We start from the raw sequence: 13,138 nt of genomic DNA, 5'->3' as shown, positions 1-13,138 counted from the left end.
GTTCCCCAGCAGCACTCAGCCCTCCCAGTCACTCAATTAGCAGTGCCTTGTCAGTAGAGGCTTTTATTTATTTATTTTTTTTGCACGCAAGCACATCCCTTGTGGTGTTTGCGAGCAGATTGTGCCATGTCGGGAACTGCGGGATGCCACGTTTGAAAGGCAGGCGTGGTATTTCCCATCTGTCCTGCAGGAAAACCCATGTGTGCCCGTGTGTCTTAAACCTCGTTTGCCGGAGAGCAATTATTCAGCCTGCATGCAAATTTTGGCTTAATGATGAGAATAGAAATGAGTTCCACTGGCCACAAGATTAGGTACACTCCTTGAGCCATTTAGGATCACTTTGTGAAGTTGATCTTCAATTTAACTTGAAATGTCTTGAATCGAGCTGTAGCAAGCCTGTGATTACGCAGGCCACAAATGGTAGCTCTGACGAATTTCCGACCTCCTGTTTTGACATGAATGAAAGTGTCATTATCCTACCTACCCAGCAAGGAGAAAACGAGCACACTTAAATTGAACCTTCATCAAAGAATCCGACTGTTGATCAATAAAATGTTCTTTTTTTTCCTTCAACTATTTCTTATAATGCTAAAATATCAGTTGGGTGTGAGTCAGTTCCGAGTATGTAACACGACAGGAAACTGGCAACAAATTTGGTCATTGCATTCCAACCAAATATTTGCAAAAGCCTGATTGCACACAATGAGAACACCAGGGAACACAATTTTCGTTAAGTTCTGACCACTACAGCGCCTTGTTTCGCTGCGCAGCTGGATCTCGGTGCTGACCAACAGCAAGGAGGAGGCCCTGAACATGGCCTTCCGCGGCGAGCAGAGCAGCGGCGGCGAGGACGGCCTGGAGGACCTCACCAAAGCCATCATCGAGGATGTGCTGCGCATGCCGGGCAATGAGCTGTGCTGCGACTGTGGCGCGGCAGGTAGGGCCCAGAGACACTACCTTCTTCCTCCTAAGCATTTTTAGGCTTTTTGCTCCTCGTCGTTACATCACGCTGTTACAAAAGTCACACAAGCAGCTGGGAGAGGCCTGCACGCATGCTAAGTCGCATTGTCTTCATTTTTATTGTAATCCGTCACCGCTATTAAGTGCAGTTGGAATGAAAGGCGGTCAAATTATTCACCCTCCGTGCATGGCTTTCATCAGCCAGGCAGCTGCCTTTCAACATGCGCAACGTGTGACCGAAGCCTCGCATCTGGACTACCCTGACTCTGTGCTAGTATGACTCAGGACTTTCAGTTTTTTTGGGGGGGGAGGGGGAAGGTCTCTGGTGTTTGCACCGTCCGCCCTCCCACTCTATCCGTCTCTCTATCACTCTCTGCATGCACGTCGCAAGATGCGCGCAAAAGCGCTGAGCTACCCTTTTCAATTGTGCCACATTGCATCAATTCATCGGTCAGTCACTGCAGTCGAAAAGTGCCCCCCGCCCCAAAAAAAGGTTTAAAAATAAGTACAAGACAACTAGACGATTAAAGATGCTACAACGGTAGTCATGTGGACGAATACCACTTGCAAGTCAATGGATGGATTCCATGTTGGCTGTCAATGAGGACAATGAAAATAGACGTTAGCATGCAATTTAGCGCAGGAAAAGAAACGAGAGCATTACACTGGCCCCAGTAGCCAGAAAGGAAATCAGTCTGAAGAAAAATAGTTCCACAAATGTCTGTGCGAAACTCCCTCTGTCTTTGGGCATCGCCACGTTGACCGTCAAGCGCAGTTGAAGTCTCCAGCGCACATTGACGCCGCCACTTTTGCGCTGACACGTGTCTGTCGCTGGCTCGTAGATCCCAAATGGCTGTCCACCAACCTGGGCATCCTGACATGCATCGAGTGCTCCGGCATCCACCGAGAAATGGGCGTGCACATCTCCCGCATCCAGTCCATGGAGCTCGACAAACTGGGCACCTCAGAACTCTTGGTAGGTCCATACGTGGCAACACGGTGGTTGTGGTTGTGGTTTCTTTGTGTAGGAGCATTTCTGAATTCAATAGCTCTAAAATGTCCGTCTGACTTTCTTTTTCAGCTGGCCAAGAACATTGGGAACAGTAGTTTCAATGAGATAATGGAGGGCAACCTGCCGTCCCCCTCGCCCAAACCCGGCCCCTCCAGCGACATGTGAGTACACGCGCCAGCAGGAAGGCAAATACCGTCGCCGACCCGTCAATGTTCTTGTCAACGTACTTGTCGACCCCCCGTCAGGACGATGAGGAAGGAGTTCATCAACGCCAAGTATGTGGACCACAAGTACGCCCGCAAGACGTGCTCGTCGGCGGCGGCCAAGATGATGGACCTGTACGAGGCGGTGCGCGCTCGTGACCTGCTGGCCCTGGTCCAGGTCTACGCCGAGGGCGTGGAGCTCATGGATCCTCTGCCTGAAGCCGGCCCGGTCAGTCAATCAAATGGCCTGGCATCGCCGGACGTGCTCCTTGACTGAGTTTTCAAACGCATGCAAGTCTTTGGAAAATAATTCAAACATTTCTTTGGCCTCATGTCATCCAGCTCATTTCAAGCGAAATTTATGGCCCCGTGTCAACTAGGTGCGGTATCTGCCTGGCCGCTAGGCAGGTGTCTATTATTTTAGTTTTAGGAGCCATTTTGTTCATGGCGGACAGCTTGTTGTTCAAAAGCGATGCAGAGTCAGTGACTGGATGCAGACAGGCTGACCGCCCGCTGCTGTGTTTGTCGCCTCCTGCAGGAAGTGGGAGAGACGGCGCTGCACTACTCAGTTCGGACGGCTGACCACACCTCGCTGCACCTAGTGGACTTCCTGGTGCAAAACAGGTACATTGACATACATTCATATTTGTACGATGTTTTTCTATCTTAGACAATGGCATGTTTATTTTAAACTTCAAACAAAAGGGGGGGGAAATGCTGGTGCTGCTACGCCCCGAAATGCCCATTATCGTTTGGACCGATTATGAGTCTATTCCTTGTTTTTGACCAATTAGCATTGTGTGGACTCTGGAAGTCTTCTAGACTGGCTGAGTGAGTGATTATATGTTTTTGCCTCATAGCGGTAATCTGGACAAGCAGACGGAATGGGGCAACACGGCCCTCCATTACTGCTGCATGTACGAGAAGCCCGAGTGCCTCAAGCTGCTCCTGAGGGGCAAACCGGCCACCGATATCAGTGAGTCGCACCCGCCCTAGCCAAGCGCCAGCTCATGTGTAGTCGTGCGTATCTAACTTGTCGGTCGCCATGTGCCCCCTCAGCCAATCAGAACGGGGAGACGGCGCTGGATGTTGCCAGGCGACTGAGGAACGCACCGTGCGAGGAGGCGGTGAGAGTTTGCACATTGCCGTGGAAGGCCTTGCAAAAGCGTTTTCACTTGTGTCACTTGTGGGGATTGGGGGTGGGGGTGTCACTTCCTCGATGGCGGGCTGGAATTGACTGTAAATGGAAATACTTAAATGAAAAAAAAAACGCAAGTTCTCCATTTCAATCCATTTGTCCAAATGGAGGCCCATCCACACAGTGATGATTTGTGAAGGTGCGAATCCAAATGAGGCTTGTTGGGCCTTCCTTGGACGAGGTCTGGCTTAGACTGAGCATTTTTGTTTTGCTTGTCAGCTGGTGCAGGCGGCTGAGGGGAAATTCAACCCTCACATCCACGTGGAGTACGAGTGGAGCCTTCGACTGGAGGAGATGGACGAGAGCGACGATGATCTGGACGACAAGGTGCCTGGTCGCCGTTTGTTTTCTGTCCGGCGGCGAATACCTGTGACACCGTCTCGCTTATCGTCCCGCAGCCCAGTCCCATCAAAAAGGACCGGTCGCCGCGGCCGCAGAGCTTCTGCCACTCATCCAGCCTGTCGCCGCACGACAAGCTCTCGCTGCCAGGCTTCATCAGCCAGCGCGACAAGCAGCAGCGGCTGTCCTACAGCGCCTTCACCAACCAGATGTACAGCGCCTCCACCGACCTCACGTCCTCGCCCGTGGCCGACGGCCCGCCGCTGCCGCCCAGGAACCAGGGCAAAGGTTCGCATCGCCGCCACGGCCGCCGGCGCTCATTTCAGTCACTCGCGTTTTTTCTTTTTTCTTCCCGACACAAATAATGAAGCAAAAGCTTCTCATTTGTACCGTGACAAACACCTTTAATGCGTACATGCACTTGTGTTCACAATAAGAGCAGCGGTTTGACCGGTTGGAGGTGTAACCGACTTGAGAACCAGACCGTGTCATTTTGGGATGAAAAACAAGCAATTGTGAAGAATGAATCCACAGGTGTCTGAAGTGGTAGATGGAAATATCAGGTCGTCTTCATTACTTAGCATGTACTCAGTTTTCAATGGCAGGTTTATTGACGCAAAAGCCAGAACGTTTTGTGGTTAAAAAAAAAAAATAATTATTTTAAAAAACAAGCAATTGACAAAGAAAGAAAACCACTCGCTTTAAAGTAAGCTTTAATCTCAGAAAAAAATAACAATTTTCATCTGTTCAAATTTAGAACTTTATTGGGAAATCAGGGCACTAAATAACAGTACTAGTATTTTTTAAAAATGCAATAATATTAAACGTTTTAAAAATAAGCCCAGAAAAATATAACGCTGAATTTAGGAAAAAAAAGTTTTTTTTCCAGTTCAAATTTCTGTGATAACAGATGCATTCAAGAGCACTCATGCTCAACAATAAAACTTGAACTGAAAATAAATATCATTTTATCCAGAGCATTTTTTGTTGTTAATTTGACATTTTTAAGTATTTCACTGTGTGCAAATTCAATCACATTGGAGCTAAATGGTCGCTGAGCGTTTTTTTTTTTTTTTTTGGGCTCAGCCAACTAAAAGGCAAAGTGATTGAGACAAGTATGGCCGTTTATTTGGAGTGTCAAATAAGTGTAGCAGCGACAAGCTGCCGAGTGTCTCTCCTTTGTTTTGTGGGGCGCGTGTGTGGAGCAGCAGCAGCTCCTTTCTCTCGCTTTTGACTCCAAAAACCAAAAAGATGCAAAGTTGCTCTCCCACGCGCCTCCTCCTCATCTCGCTCTCTTTTTTTCTTTGTCTTCTTTTCCCCCTCCTTTTTGATTCTTTCAGCTCCACACTTGGCATTCCTCGGCTCTCATTCGCACTACGCCACACTGGCTGGCACTCGACCATACATCCGTGAATATCCTCATTTGACTTCCACCCGCTCACCCTCGCCATCCCCGGCCGCTGCTTGGCCACGTTTGCGGCTCACAGAACAAAAAAATGCCAAGGGCGATGATCAAATTGGATTGTTTTCTTGAGCTGTAAACGTGAGCCGCGGCTGGTCGCTCTCGCTGGCTGAGCTCTCTGGTCGCCGCTTTCTTCCCACTTGACCACGACAACGTCAAATGAGATGTGCAAACAACATGTTTCCATGTGCAGTGCAACTCCTACAAGCTCAAACACAAGTTTTACCCGCATCAAAATGTCACCTCGTGCATTGTTACCATGACAAACGAGTGGCCCGCCTTGGGAATTTTCAACACATGTACCATCGTCAACTTGAGAAAGGTGTGCGCGCTGTATGATAGCAGTGAACTCAACTCAGCTGTTTTGACAGCAGTTTGCCAAATATGAAACATTTCTTCCAAAAGATGCGCCAGGCTGTTGAATGCTACTCCCAGCTCACGTTTGTACTAAAATTCAACAGAAGACAACGACAATTTCACCTTGACTAGTTAAAACACACAAACTTATGTTGGCTTGAGCACGGTCCACTAGCTCAATGCTACCATGAATGGGAAATGCCATTGACATGCTAACAGTTAGCGTCAAAAGTCACAATTTGACAACAGATATTTGAAATTGAAAACATTGCGTCAAAGCGCCCCTTTGGGTGTCTTCAAGAAGTGACGCGACGCTTGCGCTGTATCCGCTCGGACAAAGATGATCTCTTCCCCGTTTCCCCCCTCTTGCTCATGATCTTCATCTCCTCCTTGAACTTGTGAAGTGGTGGTGGGCGTGGGACCTCCGGGTTGTGCCGGTGCTGACGTCTTGTGTGTATTATCGCTCCTCCAGCTGCTCCGGCCGCCGCCGCCGCCGCCTCGCCTGCACTCACGGCGGGAGGCAGCGCCACCCTGTCCAAGAAGAGGCCGCCGCCCCCGCCGCCCAGCCACAAACGCACCCTGTCCGACCCGCCCGGCCCGCTCTGTCACATCAGAGGGGGCCTGTCCGGGGAGGAGACACAAGCACACGGTATCCAGTCGGACCTCACATTAACACCGTGCCCGAACAAATACGCTTTGTTCCCCGCTCGCGACAAAGAACACCTCAAATTGGCTTTTTCTCTTGAAATGAATGGAAACAACAACAAAAAAAAAACAACAACCAATAAAAATCGCTCCCCATAGGACTGCGCTTTGTAAAAACAGACCGTAATAACAATTGTCCATCTGTACAGTATTTTTAGAATTTATCATTCTATCAATGAATTGATTGTGTGTTCAAAACAAAACACGGCACTGCACCCACTCAAAGTAGAATGTCAAAATGATAATGCTGACGACACCTCGATGCGAAACGTGAGGGGCCACTGTAGCGCCCATTAAGCGACTCGGGCGTACGGAAAGCTCAGCCAGATGACCACTCCCCTCTCCCTCCATCCCATGATTCTATTTTGTCATCCCAGCACCTTGAGCGCTTTGACGTTTGCGTGAGCCGAAGAGCAACCGTACGGCGTGCGTAACGTGTGTGTGTCGTGTGTTTGTGGCCGCGCTTGGCGACGCTTTAGGAAGCGACTCCACGCCGCCTCCCGTCAACAAGATGTCACCCGTCTCCAACAAGTTTGAAGGCATCCCTCAGCAGCAGAGGTAAGACGGGACCCTCTCGGCATCACGGACGCCCTCGAGCAAAGTTCGCCTTTTCAAATCGATTGTTGGGTCAAATGAGAGTTTGAAGACAACCAAAGAGGCTCAAGTCAAAGTTGAGGTTTGAAAACCGGTTGTTAAGACTTGGCTTCCGAGTTAATATTTCCTACGTGGGTTGGGTTGCAAACGAGGGTTGTTTGGGTTTGGTGTACCGAATGAAATGTCCAATGAGTGAGTGTTGCTGATGCTTTGATTGCCATTTTTCACCCAAAACAACGACAACAAAATCCTTGCAGTACGACTTCGAGCAACACAAAGTCCACACTTGGTCCAAGGGTTCTTCCCAAACTACCTCAGAAAGGTGTGCTTGATATTTAGCATTATTATTACAGTTATAGTATAATTACTAGCAGGTGTATTATTGAGCATGCGTATGTTTCCAGTGGCGTTGCGTAAGATCGAAACCATCCACCACCCCTCCTTGGACAAAGCAGGCCTCCCCCCCGAGGTCTTCCAGAAGTCACCGCCGGGGGCGGACACCCCACAAAAGGCTGCGGCCCCAGAGCGGCCGCATCCGGCCGACCCGCCGCCCAAGCAGCCGGTAGAGCTGCCGCCCAAGCCCGGGGAACTCCCGCCCAAGCCGCAGCTCTCCGACCTGCCGCCCAAGCCGCAGCTGGCCGATTTACCGCCCAAGCCGCAGCTCAAGGACCTGCCGCCCAAGCCCCACCTGGCCGACGTGCCGCCCAGACTGGGGTCGGCCGAGGCGGTCCCTCGCCCGCCGGGGGACACGCTGGCCAGGCCCCAGACGCAGCCGCCCCCGCCGCCGCAACTGCAGCCCCGGGACTCGCCGTCGCCCGATCGTCCGGCCCCGCCCCCGCCGCAGCCGGGTGCCGATGACACCGAGGGGACCCCGCCCAGTACCTCTGAGACCCCCGTGCCCCTCCCCAGGAAGATCAATACGGTATGCACGTACACTATCATGACGAACTGATTTGCTCCCAGTTTCTTTTGACAATTTACAAAAATGCCACCGAGCCGCCCTACTGCCTACACACAGCACTTCATAATCACAACATGGGGGGGGGGGGGGGTCTTTGAAAACTTCGCAATAACACATTCAGTGCATTGTTACAGTGCTTCACTTTTGTTATAATCTTCATCCAACATCGTTTATTTACATCAGGGTATTTTTTCCCCTAAAAAAATACTACTAGATGACTTTCCAAAGGATTTTTTGAAAAAGATTTTTTTCATTAAATAAAATAAAATACAACATTCTTCGTTCATTTTGGGCAATGTGGAACAAGATTAAAAAAGTCAACCGCTGCGAATGATTCCTACCGTCTTTATTTAGGTGCGCCATGACGCCGCGAGCGTTTTCCAAAGTGACGTGTGTGTGTGTTTGCGTTTCAGGGTAAGAGCAAGGCACGGCGCGTGAAGACCATCTACGACTGCCAAGCCGACAACGACGACGAGCTGACCTTCGTAGAGGGCGAGGTCATCGTGGTAACGGGCGAGGAGGACCAGGAGTGGTGGGTGAGTTGACCTTATCTCGCGTGGCGCCGCTGCGGTTTAGCGCCTTCAGATGCTCTCAGATAAGGCCGTCAGGTAGGATTTCAAGACGCGGTTAGAGTTTCAGCTTTCAGGGTTTTCCGATTGGGGATTAGGGTGCGAAGGCCCTCGTCTGCCGGGTGTGGCTTTTGAAAAGTAAGCGGGCGAGCGGCTGACTGGACTATTTTGTCCTTGCAGATCGGTCACATTGAGGGCGAGCCGGAGCGGAAGGGCGTCTTCCCCATGTCCTTTGTGCACATCCTCAGCGACTGACCGCAAACCGGCGCCACCCAATGAAGTCAAGCCTTTGCACTACCACAAGAACACACTCAAGCAAAAGTCAAAACGACGGGGAAAGCCTCGTCCGTGCTGTACAAAGAATGTGCGTACCCTGCCCTCACCTGCGGTATTATCTTCGAGACCCCCCCCCCCCCTTGCCCGATATCATAAACCAGCTCCCTCCGGCACTTATCTCTCTGTAAACGCTGTGTGTATATATTTTTGTAAATAGATCTGTGCGTCTGCTGTACATACATGTTTTACTGTATAAACATGCTATGGCACATTTGATCCCGATTTGTGTAGCCGGCGGAAGACCACCGGCCGCCCCACGTAGACCCTCCCTGGCTTGCTTTGTGTGTAACAGTGTTGTTTCGCGGTAGACGAACAGAACCGTGTATTGCTGCCGCACCACCAAAATCAAAACAGAAAAAAGTTGAGTACCATGCGATGTGATCCAATTTCAGCCTTTGAAAACGACGCACTGCAACGTGAGAGGTTTCACATTTGAATGTGACAAATCTTACGGTGCTCAAAATAAGATGATGAATTCCACGCTATAAAGTGGGAAGTTCCGCTTCTGGTTGTAAGGTGAAATTCATCCCATTTGCCCTTTTTTTTTTTTTTTTTTTCCTGGTGTGGCAGCAGTTTCGCTTGCTGCCGCTGCCCGTGTTGGAATCTCCAAGCCCGTCTTGACTTGATCTCCCTCAGCCTTGTGCACGACTGGAACGTTCCAAGAGCCACTAGAGAGAGAGAAAACGCACCCCCAAGCCACTATTATCATTGTTAGTATTAAGAAACAGTATTTAATGAAACGGACAAAAAAAAAACTGTCAGCAATAAAGTGTTGAGTCATTTCCCCAAGTTGTGTTGACGGTGTCATAAGTGAAAAGATGAGCTAAGAGCTTTTTTTGTTGGGCACACATGTGAAAATGAGAAGCCGACAGTTTGTCGCCTGCTCCTCACTCACATGCAGTTTGTCCCATTGTTCAGGTTGTCCCCCTCCCCGCCTCAAAAAAAATGTATTATTAAAGTGCTGTACTCTCTCAACCGTAACTCAATTTCTACACTTCATGACAAGTTTTTTTTTCAGCTCAGCACCCCAAAATATACAAAAATTTAACCCCGTACAAATCCGGCCTATATTTAAGTCATCCCTAAAAAGTGAAAAGAAATGTTGAACTCACTTGACATTAGAAAATTGCCTCCAAAGCATGTCAAATTAAACAACTTCCACCACAATGTTTTTGGTCAATAAATCAAAATTTATTTCCAAACGCTGAACCAAAAAAATTCTGCAACAACACAGGAGTCAAGGATCTCAAATTATATTTTCAAACTCAACCGAAAGTCTCGTCACGTTTCGACAAATCAGAATACAAGCGCCAACTTATTTGGCCGCTTTGGAACCCCTCTCCTTCTCCACCGACTTGATCACTCCGACTGCCACCGTTTGCTTCAAGTCTCGGGCGGCAAAGCGACCTGTGCAAAAAAAAAAAAAAAAATGCAAAGAGACCGGGAGGAGTGAGTGAAAGGTTCATAATTGGACAGCTTTAAAAATGTAATTAGGCGACCGTACCGAGTGGCGGGTATGTGAAGAAGCTCTCCACGCACATGGGCTTGAGGGGCACCAGTTTGACATTGGCCGCGTCACCCGAGATCAGCAGCTGGGGCCGGTCCTCCACTTTGGCGCCCGTTCGGCGGTCCAGCTTCTCCTTGAGCTCTGCGAAGCGGCATGTCACGTGCGCCGTGTGGCAGTCCAGCACCGGGGAATAGCCCGCTTTGATCCGACCCGGGTGGTTCAGGATGATCACCTAAGACATTTCCACCCCCCCCCAAAAAAATAAGTGAACGCTGTGGGCCCTTTTATAAACATTACCAATTAGTGGAATGCAAAAGCAGGGGCTTGTGGTTGCGAGGTGCCAATATGCCAACCTGCGCGTCGAAGCTGCTGACGTCAGAGGGCGGATCGTGCTGGGCGTCGCCGGCGACGTCGCCGCGCCGCAGGTTCTTGACCGACACATTCTTGATGTTGAAGCCCACATTGTGGCCTGGCAGCGCAGCATCCAAACCTTGGTGATGCATCTCGATAGACTTTACTTCTGCCGTCACCTTGGCAGGCGAGAAGGTCAGCGTCATGCCAGGCTTCAGAACGCCCGTCTCGATCTTGCCCACCGGAACCGTCCCAACGCCTGCCCAACAAAAGAAGCGCCTCGTTGTCCACAGAGTGCTTTTGGCCAGTATTTTTTTTTTTTTTAAGCTTCACTTACCTCCTATCTTGTAGACATCTTGTAGGGGTAAGCGCAAAGGTTTATTAAGGGCTCGAACAGGAACTTGAACCGAGTCCAGCACCTCGAGCAGAGTTGTGCCGCTTGCATTGCCTTGTCGGCGACGCACTTTCCAGCCCTGGAACCATGGCATCTAAGAAAATCACAACAAGCCCAGTATTTCAAGTTCAATTGCTTTTCCAAGTTGGACAATGGAGACACTTATTTGTTTCTACCGTAACATGAAGAGCGGTGGAAGTTGAATTCAATGTATACAGTGTCTCTACAGCGCAGTTGGCAAACTATCGGGCCACCATCACATTTTAGAGCTTTCCCTTCCTTCAATACACCCGATTCAAATGATCAGAATCATTAGACTGCTGCAGTGCTCACTCATGAACTGATCATTTGAGCTGGTGTGAAAAAAAAAAAAAAAAGTTGTGAACCACTGATTTGGGCAAATGTGCTATTCAACCACCGTTTGAAGGACTTACGAGCCGTTTGTCCCAAAGTACATTTCTGTCACCTTGTGTGTGACGCTGATCATGTTGTCACCGGTCCAACCAGAAATGGGGACAACGGGCACGGTGTTGAGGTCGTAGCCAATCTTCTTGAGGAAGCCGCCGACGGCCCGCGCCACCTCCTTGAAGCGCTGCTGGCAGTAGGGCGGCTCGGTGGCATCCATCTTGTTGACGCACACGATCATCTGCTTGACCCCCAGCGTGTACGCCAGCAGGGCATGCTCGCGGGTCTGCCCGCCTCGCGACACGCCTGCCTCAAACTCACCCTTGGCGGCAGACACCATCAGCAGCGCTACGTCCGCCTGCAACAGCGAGAGTCTTGCTTGTTCCCCAACTTCAGTTGTCTTTCACTTAGATACATTTTAGAAACACTAATACTGGTACAAAATTCAACTCATGGCTTTCCCCACAGATATTTGTCATTTCTGATCCAGTTTTTTTTTCCAAATTAAAAGATTAGAGTGCAACGCACCTGTGAAGTTCCCGTGATCATGTTCTTAATGAAATCTCGATGTCCAGGTGCGTCAATGACAGTCATGCAGAAGTTGCGTGTGTTGAATTTGAGCAGCGAGATATCGATGGTAAGGCCGCGCTCGCGCTCAACTTTCAGCTTGTCCAGCACCCACGCGAACTTGAACGAACTCTTGCCCACCTGCCCAGTGAAAAGCGGAATGAGCGCCGACTCTCGTAGCAACCCAAGGGTGGGGTTTCCTCGCTTGGTTTACCTGAGCAGAGGCCTTCTCAAACTTCTCCAGCTTTCTCTGGTCCACGCCACCGCACTTGTAGAGGAGGTGGCCCGTGGTGGTGGACTTGCCGCTGTCCACGTGGCCGATGACCACCAGGTTGACGTGAGGTTTCTCCTTTGCCATGCTCGGATATAACGCCAAGATGCCGCAGCCTGCAGGTTCGTTTCTTCTTCCAGATCAAATTTGCTTTGAGGGATTTGGAGGCAGCCGCTCCTGAGGGAGGCTTTTATGGGCCGCTCGTTGATGAGCTCAGGTGCGAAGCCTCGTTTCAACTAATTGACCCATTGTTGGCTCCAGTTGCCAGTGCTCCAGTTAGGAAACATATTTCCAAAGGTAATGGAAAATCTGAAAATATTTTTCAGAATATCAAAGAAAATGCAGGGGTGGGCTTAAGCGGGGTTTTGCCGATTTCCGACTGGGCGATTGCCCCCTGTAACGCCGTCCCTGTCCTAATGCTGCGTCATCGCTGTTAAATCGCTTTGAGTAGTTTGTTAATTTGTTTTCGCGAATCGGACTCATCATAATTTGTCAGGTGAGAAACCCAATGCTGTTTTATTTTTGGAGCAACACGAGAACGCCAAATTCAGTTTTTTTTAACTGACGATAGTGAGAAAATCGTTCTCATCGTTCATGCAAAACTGTGGACAACATTGCCACCGATAGGCTACTAAGCGCAATGATGCTCCTTTCAAGTGGAATGTATATTGTAGTTGAATGAACGGGAGTAGGAAGGTGGGGTCAACTTTAGATCAATTCTGGCTGCTCTTCTGCTATCAAACACGATAGCGAAGCTGAGACATTTCACCCCAAACAGGCAGGTCACCTCAAGGTCACGATCAGAGCCTCCACGGCCTAACTACATTCTGACTGGTCTGCACTCTATAATGAAGCGTCTTATTTGTGGTTTAAAAGCCAGAGATTGGGTTTCGATTGTTGATTAAAGCTGCATGGGGTCGAATGTCTCAAGCAGCTTCACATGAGAC

At 49.7% G+C, this 13,138-nt stretch overlaps 2 protein-coding genes across 5 annotated transcripts in view; one reads left to right on the top strand and one right to left on the bottom strand.

Annotated features, from left to right (window-relative positions):
* asap1b (ArfGAP with SH3 domain, ankyrin repeat and PH domain 1b) overlaps positions 1-9,863 on the top strand; it is a 29,135-nt gene extending 19,272 nt beyond the window's left edge. Inside the window, exons 14-29 of one of the 4 annotated variants that reach the window (XM_052054332.1) lie at positions 771-937; positions 1,803-1,936; positions 2,042-2,133; positions 2,218-2,404; positions 2,714-2,799; positions 3,036-3,151; positions 3,235-3,302; positions 3,593-3,700; positions 3,772-4,000; positions 5,053-5,121; positions 6,004-6,180; positions 6,716-6,794; positions 7,088-7,152; positions 7,235-7,752; positions 8,205-8,327; positions 8,541-9,863. In XM_052054332.1, the coding sequence (XP_051910292.1) occupies positions 771-937; positions 1,803-1,936; positions 2,042-2,133; positions 2,218-2,404; positions 2,714-2,799; positions 3,036-3,151; positions 3,235-3,302; positions 3,593-3,700; positions 3,772-4,000; positions 5,053-5,121; positions 6,004-6,180; positions 6,716-6,794; positions 7,088-7,152; positions 7,235-7,752; positions 8,205-8,327; positions 8,541-8,615 (2,293 nt within the window). In that variant the 3' untranslated portion in view covers positions 8,616-9,863. The remainder of the gene's footprint in view (positions 1-770; positions 938-1,802; positions 1,937-2,041; positions 2,134-2,217; positions 2,405-2,713; positions 2,800-3,035; positions 3,152-3,234; positions 3,303-3,592; positions 3,701-3,771; positions 4,001-5,052; positions 5,122-6,003; positions 6,181-6,715; positions 6,795-7,087; positions 7,153-7,234; positions 7,753-8,204; positions 8,328-8,540) is intronic. The other 3 variants (XM_052054333.1, XM_052054334.1, XM_052054335.1) reach the window with 3 other exon arrangements.
* A 2-nt stretch (positions 9,864-9,865) lies between these two features.
* Positions 9,866-13,096, bottom strand: eef1a1l3 (eukaryotic translation elongation factor 1 alpha 1, like 3). The gene is made up of 7 exons (XM_052054363.1): positions 12,135-13,096; positions 11,882-12,061; positions 11,415-11,711; positions 10,892-11,042; positions 10,557-10,813; positions 10,201-10,435; positions 9,866-10,103 (listed from the first exon to the last, which is right to left on the bottom strand). Exons 1-7 carry the CDS (start codon positions 12,276-12,278, stop codon positions 10,012-10,014), a joined length of 1,356 nt encoding a protein of 451 aa, XP_051910323.1. The 5' UTR covers positions 12,279-13,096; the 3' UTR covers positions 9,866-10,011.
* Positions 13,097-13,138: the final 42 nt, after the last annotated feature.

Source organism: Hippocampus zosterae, chromosome 20 (assembly GCF_025434085.1).
Source record: "Hippocampus zosterae strain Florida chromosome 20, ASM2543408v3, whole genome shotgun sequence".
Lineage (NCBI taxonomy): Eukaryota > Metazoa > Chordata > Actinopteri > Syngnathiformes > Syngnathidae > Hippocampus > Hippocampus zosterae.
The sequence above is the reverse complement of the archived record's forward strand: the minus strand, read 5'-3'. Positions and strand labels throughout refer to the sequence as shown.

What these genes read in the sequence shown, in the direction of transcription:
- eef1a1l3 (XM_052054363.1), bottom strand. Translation starts at nt 12,278, where the DNA reads ATGGCAAAGGAGAAACCTCACGTCAACCTGGTGGTCATCGGCCACGTG. An exon ending in TGATCACGGGAACTTCACAG is followed by an intron (nt 11,712 to 11,881) that starts GTGCGTTGCACT and finishes TCGCTGTTGCAG; the next exon opens with GCGGACGTAGCGCTGCTGAT. An exon ending in CTTCACATACCCGCCACTCG is followed by an intron (nt 10,104 to 10,200) that starts GTACGGTCGCCT and finishes TTTTTTGCACAG; the next exon opens with GTCGCTTTGCCGCCCGAGAC.